The sequence below is a fragment of the Tupaia chinensis genome, unplaced genomic scaffold (genome assembly GCF_000334495.1).
Source record: "Tupaia chinensis unplaced genomic scaffold, TupChi_1.0 Scaffold000262_1, whole genome shotgun sequence".
NCBI classification, from domain to species: domain Eukaryota; kingdom Metazoa; phylum Chordata; class Mammalia; order Scandentia; family Tupaiidae; genus Tupaia; species Tupaia belangeri.
Window position 1 is genome coordinate 834,266 of NW_006159742.1, and position 7,868 is coordinate 842,133.

General features: G+C 39.5%; 1 protein-coding gene across 4 annotated transcripts in view; it reads left to right on the forward strand.

The window, feature by feature from the left end:
• The window catches only part of DOCK4 (dedicator of cytokinesis 4), a 164,464-nt gene that overhangs the window by 60,009 nt on the left and 96,587 nt on the right, over positions 1-7,868 (forward strand). For all 4 annotated transcript variants that reach the window (XM_014588159.2, XM_014588162.2, XM_014588161.2 and 1 more), the window contains exon 11: positions 1,538-1,632. In XM_014588159.2, coding sequence (XP_014443645.1) covers positions 1,538-1,632 — 95 coding nt within the window. The remainder of the gene's footprint in view (positions 1-1,537; positions 1,633-7,868) is intronic.

Below are 7,868 nucleotides of genomic sequence, written 5' to 3' on the forward strand. Positions count from 1 at the left end.
TCTTTCTTGTAGGTAAACCTCAATTTTATTCATTGCATGAAGTGTGTAATCTCCTTGATCCATTTTGTCACGTGCTAACCGTTTTTTGTAATGTTTAAAAATGAGAAATTTCCATGTCAGACAATAGCACCTTGTAGGAATATTTCCACATGACCCATTTAAATATAACATTTCAGTAAATATCACTTAGGCATGGCATCTCTGTGAGGCTCTCATAGCTACTATGAGATTCTGCACTGGGCTCGGTTTTGCACACATCCTTGTTTTAATTAATTCTGCATAGCACACTCAGAGTAATTGACTCAGATACTCTAAACCTGCTCACTCCTTCTTAATTAACTGCATTTTAAGAACGTCTTTTTAAGAAACAGGTTTTTTAATAAGATGCTTTTTAATGAATATAACATTCTGAAATTTTTTTTTGAGAGATCTTTGCTATAGGGCATATGTGCTCACTGGAGAGACAGAGAGAGAGAGAGAGAGAGACAGACAGACAAACAAACAGCTAGAAAACTAGAAATCTCCCCCCAGGGTGAATAGCCATGCCACAGTCCCTTCTCTTTCATTCTCCTTCTGGGATTTTGGACACACATGCATACACACACACACACACACACACACACATAGTGTGAGTTTTAAATCATTGGATCTGGGACTCAAACCGTGGTCAACCACATTGGAGTCCAGCAACATAACCATTACGCCATCAGCCGGTCCCAACTTTCTGAACATTTATACCTACTTAAAGGAAAGCAGAACTTAACCAGGACTATGTATTTTTCTCTTTGGTTAAAAATTCCTGATATTTAGGACACCATAATAGAAGAAAGGAAGTATATGGGGGTACTTTAAAAAATGTATGGAATTAAAATACAAATTTATTTTTATTTAAAAACTTTTTCTTTATATATTTTTTCTATAGGGTGCATGTGCTTGCTGGAAAGACAGAAAGAGGGAAAGTGAAAAATCATCCTCCCACCCCAGGGGGGTGGCCACAACGCAATCCCTTCTACTTCTTTCTCCTTCTGAGATTTTGGGCATACATGCATACACTCCCAACAGGAGTTTCAGACTGCTGGATCTGGGAGTCCACAGTTGGCCATCTGGGAGTCCAGTGTCTTAACCACTATGCCATGTGCTGGCCTGGTTTGTAAGCTTTTATATCCATGAGGTTTTTTTTTTCACAGGATGCATTTTCCATGAATCTTTTGAAAACTCCTTGGATTTGCTTGCTATCTTGTGTTCACAAGTTTTCTATTCTATTTCCAGAGCCTAAATTTGTATAACTTGTGAAGAGAAATGAAAAGTCATTTCCTTTACCTGAGAAGAAAAGGAAAAGGGAACATTTGGGATGGTAGAAAGCCAGTGGGTCTGGGTCCTGGGTTGGGAAGAGTGATGATTCTCCTGGGGTAAACTGTTAAAGTATGGTTTCTTCTTCTGTCATTGCTTTGGAAATAAAGCAAGTTGTGTGTGTGTGTTTTTGTGTGTATAGTTACAATAAGGTATAGTAAAGTGCTCTATTTCTTCTTTATCCAAGGATTTCCTGCTGCAGGTATTTACTGTGTTCCGAATATTGATACGCCCAGAGATGTTTCCCAAGGACTGGACTGTTATGCGCTTGGTTGCTAACAAGTAAGACATTTAAGTTGGCGATAATTGCAGTCAATGTGTGGGGGATGAGGAGAGCTTAAAATGATCCTTTCAGTTTGATCTCAGGTTTGAGACCTTCAAGTCCTGGGATCCTTTTTCTTTGTCTCTGAATTAACTTCTGTTCTTCTTCTTCTTCTTCTTCTTCTTTTTTTTTTTTAATTACCATATTTGTTTTAAAATACTGGGCCAACAGATGGCATGGCATGTTGGTTAAGGTTCTGGACTCCCACATGGCTCGGCTGACTGAGGTTTGAGCTCCAGCCTAGCAGCTTGAAAATCACGTCAGGCACATCGTACATGCGTGGCCAAAATCCCGAGAGGAGAACGGAGAAGGGATTGCTGCATGGCCGTTCCCTTCGGGGGGTTATTTTTTACTTTCCCTCTCTCTGTCTCTTTCCAGTGAGTGCATGTACCCTATGGCAATATGGCAAAATCTAAAAAGGAAAAAAAAAATAGTTTTTGTTCTGAATATACCAGCATCATTCAAAAATCAAACAATATAGTGGAGTATGCATTAGAAGTCCTATCCCCACCTACCTTATCTACCCCCTAACCTAGTCTGTAGTAACCCCTTTCATTTCTTACATTTCCATCCAGTGTTCCTTCTGCAAAGTCTAGCAGGTAGCATAATATATACACCATTCTTCACATTGCTCTTACTCTTAAAATTCCTGCAAGTCTTTCTTCTATACCAACAGATACAGCACCTTTAATTCTTTTTGTTTTTATTTTTATCTTTCATAGCTGAATAATATTTCATTGAATGGGAGTACCTTAGTTTACTTAATCAATTCCCTAGTGCCAGACATTTGTATTATTTCTGATCTTTCTTAATTCTTTTAAGTCAACATGATACCTTCAGTATCTATTATGTGTGGAGCAATGGGAATAAGACATGACCCTTGAGTTGGACATATGAAGATTGTAGCTTTTTATTCATCCCAGTTATGGCTAGTAGAGAACTGAGAACAGTGGTTCAAGGAAAGGTTACAATTAGACACAAACATTTGAAAGTTACTGACCTATAGCTGTTATTTAAATCTCTGGATGTGTTGATAAATCAGTTTATATTAAACATATCAAGCTAACATAAAAATAACATTACTAAAATGATCTGAGAGCAATACTTGAAGGAAGAGGAGCCAGGAAAGGAGATTAGGGGCAGTTAAAATGGCAAGGACTGATCCTGGAGAGTGCAATGTCATGGATTGATCCTCCCTCTTAGGTTCCTATCTCCTTTGTCTTAGGACGCACAATGAAGATAACATTCTTTAAGAAACTGACCTGCTCTTCATTTTCAAATTTGTTCTTTGCCCTATTTCCTTAGCATTCTCACTTCCAAGCCCACATGTGACTACTCCTACTTCCTCTTCTCCAAATGCCAGCACCCTCATGCTCAGGGTGAAGGTTAGGTTCTGCAGGCATCCATCCATGGGTCACCATATGGCTTCCCCATATGCCCAGGTATGAGAGTGCCGAGAGCCCCAGGAGTGTACGATTCCGTCTTGATTAGATATGCTTAATATGGTTTCTGCCTGCGGTATACATTTATAGACTTGGAGGTGTTAAAATGATGTGTTAAACATTTTGTGAAGTAACAAATAGTATAACATGGCATATTATATTTTACATAAGCACCGAAGCAGCTTTTCAAATTTGAAGACTAATTGAGACTGCGGAAATAACTCTCTTTGGAATTTAGCATATTTAGTTTGATATCTGTGAATAGAATCAAGTATCTACTCAGCTGGATGTCTGGATGCTAACAGAGTTCAATGAGAACTTTTGCTTATGGATCTAGCTTTATTATCAAAGAGCAAAGATTCTAGGGACATGGAGGGGCCTAAAAGGTGACATGAGGGGCCAGATAGGAAGGTCCCAAAGCCACTGCTACTAGCGTTGCCATCATACAACACCAGCATTTGCTCGTTCTGCCTGCCCTGGGAGCAGTGGGACGTTTTGGCTTGAGTTGGAATTTTAAATGGCAGAAATTCTAACTGAAAATTAAATTTGACATTTTGTTTCTTAGGTACACAGTCTCTGTTTGAGCTTGCTGAACACCATGACAACAATGTGGCTTTTTTATAGAAAATACATCTCCCTCTTTCTCTGCTCCCCTTAGAAATTCCTACAGCATTTTTTAAAAAGACTTCATGGGCATATGAGTGGGCAACAGGCTAAGGTATAGATTCAGCTTTGAGTAAATACATACAATCCAGAATTTCCAGCTACTGTGTTATCTAAACAGGAACATGATTTTGTTAAAGATGAGCTCAGTGTAATGCATTCAAACAGAAGGCTATCCCATAGCAAACCTCTAAAAAGTGCCACCAGCCTTTGCTAAATGCAATAATCATTCCATTGCCACCCAAGTGAGTGTCGAGAGACGTCTGGCATTGATTCTTCACTGGCAATGGCTGGCGGCTGCAAATCCAACCCAACTCATGGCCAGAACTCCAGGGTCTCACAGGACACCTGCCAAGCTGGAATCGATTCCTTGCCGTATGCTCTTCTCCTTCCCACTCCTCTCCTCTCCTCATTTAATACAGTCCCTAGCCACTTCCCTTTCAAATTCTGAAAGCATATGAGATTTGTCTTGCTTTGTGAATGCAACATCGTTCACAAATAAGCCCTCAACTACCTGTGCTTCATTTGTGAAAAGCATTAACTCATGTAATACTGGTAGAAAAGTTGGTTTCTGAAAGATATTGAAAATATTTTAAATAGGATAAAGAACATCTACTGAAAAACAAATGTTTCTGCTTCACTAAACTGTCTAAAGCAAGCTGACAGAGTTAGAGCTATATCTCTGGAGTGGACCATCTTTTCCTCCACTGTAATAACTTTCTAAGAGAAACGTATCAGGGACACTCAAAGAGAGCTTAATAAATGTTGATTGAGATTAGCTAGCTGAGGCATCACCAATGCCCAACTCTTAAACTCAACTGAATAGCTCATCCTCAAAATGAATGTTCTTTTATATGTTGTTCATTTCTTCCTGTGTTTTCAACTTTAACTTTCATCTATAAACGGTGTCACTCTGAATCTCACAGCCTTTCTGTTTTGTGTAAGTCCTGCCAAAAACTGTGACTGGACGCCTGGTGATTTGTGTTGATTTTGTTGTTGTTGTTTGTTTCCACCTGAATGTTCAACATGTGTAACCTAGCAAGTTCGTCTAAATTCTGCCATGTCAAGAAAATTTCTTCTCTTTCTTGTTTTCTGCAAAGCTATCTTGTGCCCACTGTAAGTGCCTGCTAGATGTTTCTGATGAGGACAACTGCTCGATCTGGGAAAGAAGGAGCATAAGGAATATGAAAATTAGGTACCAAAAATACAGGACACTTTGAGCGAACTTCTCTCCACCCCCTTCCCATACACACTGCAAAATAAAGTACAAGAATAAAGTCACAGCTTTATACATGTTTTCAAGGAGATAAATCCTATCACAGGCTTGTGCTTACTGAGAAAAGTAAAAACACTCTAGCTCTTCTGTTGAAATGTCAGGTCTTTATTTTGTTTGTCTTGTATGCATATCGGCTTCAAGCATATCATACTTCCACTAATTTAGGTTTCAAGTAAGAGCAATATTGCAAATAAAGGACTGATTGAATCAGACAGTCTTAAGGAAGTTCATCCATTTATTCATTGACTCAACTATTAAGAAAGTATGTCCCAGTACCTAATGAATAAAATAAATACTATAAAGATTTAAAAAGCACAGCAATGTAATGGTGTTTAAAAAGAATTTTGTTTTGGACTGGGAAAAGAGGAGTCTTTCATGAAGGGATGAAACTTGAGCTGAAAGCTTAAGTGGGAGCAAACAACAAAGGAAGAATGCTCTTATTCATAGAAATTGCATATGCAAAGGCCCTGTGGTCAGAGTGAATGTGGTGCACTGAAAGGCTCTTAGTACGACTGGAATGTTGGAGAGAAGGAACCAGGGAAGGTGACAGGTGACTTAGAAGAGGAAGATGGGGCCCAGACTTCAGTGGGTAGAGACAAAAAAAGAAACCAGGAAAACATAATTAGAAATTTACCATAGGAATACAGGCAGGAGATGATGATGGCTTAGAGAGGTGGATAGCAATGTTGGTAGTGAAAACATCAATTTGGAGAATAAGGTTTACAAGACCTACAGATGACTGGATACAGGTGGGAAAGAAAAAAAAAAAAAGAAAGAAAGAAAGAAAAAAAAAAACCATGACCCCTTAAATTTTGGACCTGATCCAGAAGACTGAATAGCAGTACCATATACTTAAGTGGAAAATACTATGATAGGAGTAGCTTTGATGGTAAGAGAGGTAAAGAATTCTATGTTGAACAAAAGCTCAATGTATTATTAAATATTCAGGTAGAGTACAGAAGAGGAAGCTAGACACGTTCATATAAAGCTCAGGGAGAGGCTGGGGCTAGAGATGTATGTTTAGGGTCATCAGATTATTCATAAGATTTGAAGCCATGCAACTGAATGAGAGCACACAGGAAGAAAGTGTAGATTGAAAAGAGAAAAGGATTCTTGACTTCATATAGGTCAGGAAGTAGAGAGGCATGCAGCAAAGAGACTGAAAAAGGATTAGCCCCAGATGTAAGATGAGAACCATTGCAGTATAATATCCCGTGAAGAAAGAGTTTCAAGAAGAAAGGGTTATGGAGAGCTGCTTAGAGGTTGGCATTGGTATGGATTGACAGTTGGCAGTTGGCCTTGGGATTTGACAATGTGGTAGATATTGATGACCTTGACTAGTGCTATTTCAGTGGAGTGGTAGAAATAAAAACTTGATTAGAGTGAATTCAAGAGTGGATAGCAGTTAAGAAACTGAAAACAGTTGTTAAAGGCAACTCTTTTGTAGAGATTTGCTAAAGAAGGAAGCAGAGAAATAGAGCTCTATATGGAAGGAGACATGAGGACTAGGGTTCTATTAAAATATAGGCTATATAGGCATATTGATTTACCAAGTTGGAATTTCCAGTCAAGTCATAAATATTGGTGGTACTAAAGAAAATAGGGATACTTGAAGGAGCAATGTCCTTGGATAGTTGAGCCTGGGTGGGATTGAATACAGTTGCTATGTGTGCCAGTTCTAGCACTGTCACGCGTCCATTGTAAGCTTGCAAGAGAAAATAAGTCAACTGTGTAAGCATACCTCTTATTTTAGCTGACATTGTGTTTTGTGGTAAAAACTTTCTCAGTCAAGGAGGCTTACCACATGTAGAGTAGCACTGATCTAGTGCACACTAAGAAAGTTTTACCTTAGCTAGGAACATTGACAGTTTATTCGTAGTAATAAGAGGGAAGGCAGAATATGTGATATTAGCTCCAGAAAAAGTTGAATAATGGAGTAGCTAACTCATTTAGCCTCTGTTGGTGGGTGTGTGTGTGTGTGTGTGTGTGTGTGTGGTGCTCACCAGACAGACAGAGAGAGACAGAGAGACAGAAAGCAAGAAATCACCCCCGGTGGGGGGATGGCCATGCCACAATCCCTTCTCCTCCATTCTCCTCTCGGCATCTTGGGCACGCACGCACATGTTCCCGCCATGAGTTTTAAGCCATCAGGTCCAGGACGTGAACCACGGTCGACTACATGGGAGTCCAGCAACATAGTCATTATGCTAACGGCTAGTCCTGTGCTTGCTTTTTTAATCCTAAAAGGATTTTTCTGTCCAGGAAGTAAGACACTTTTTTTAAAGAATTATTTTTTGTCCCTTCCCTCCCCTTCCCTTCCCTTCCCTTCCCTTCCCTTTTCTTCCCTTCCCTTTTTCTTTATTTCTTTCTTCCTTCCTCCCTTCCTTCCTTCCTTCCTCCCTCCCTCCCTCCCTCCCTCCCTCATTCCTTCCTTCCTTCCTTCCTTCCTTCCTTCCTTCTTTTTAATTTGACCAGAGAGGGAGGGAGGGAGGGAGAGAGAGAGAGAGGGAGAGAGAGAGAGAGAGAGAAAATGAGAAAGCAAGTCACCAGGAGACTGTTTTTTATTTCTTATTCTATGTTGAGTGTGTCAAATTTATTTACAGTGAGCATTTATACAAGAATTGCTTGCACACTGAACCTCCTGGTGAGTTATAAGGAGCTGTTTGGGAGAATAGGTACATGAAGGAAAGACCTTCTTAGGGCTTGAACCTAATAGATCAAACCAGTAGAGGCAATTGGTCCATGAATGATTTTCTTTGTATACTGCCCAGTGGAGTTCTAGTTGAGAGTTTTCAAAACTACTCTATTTAAATCC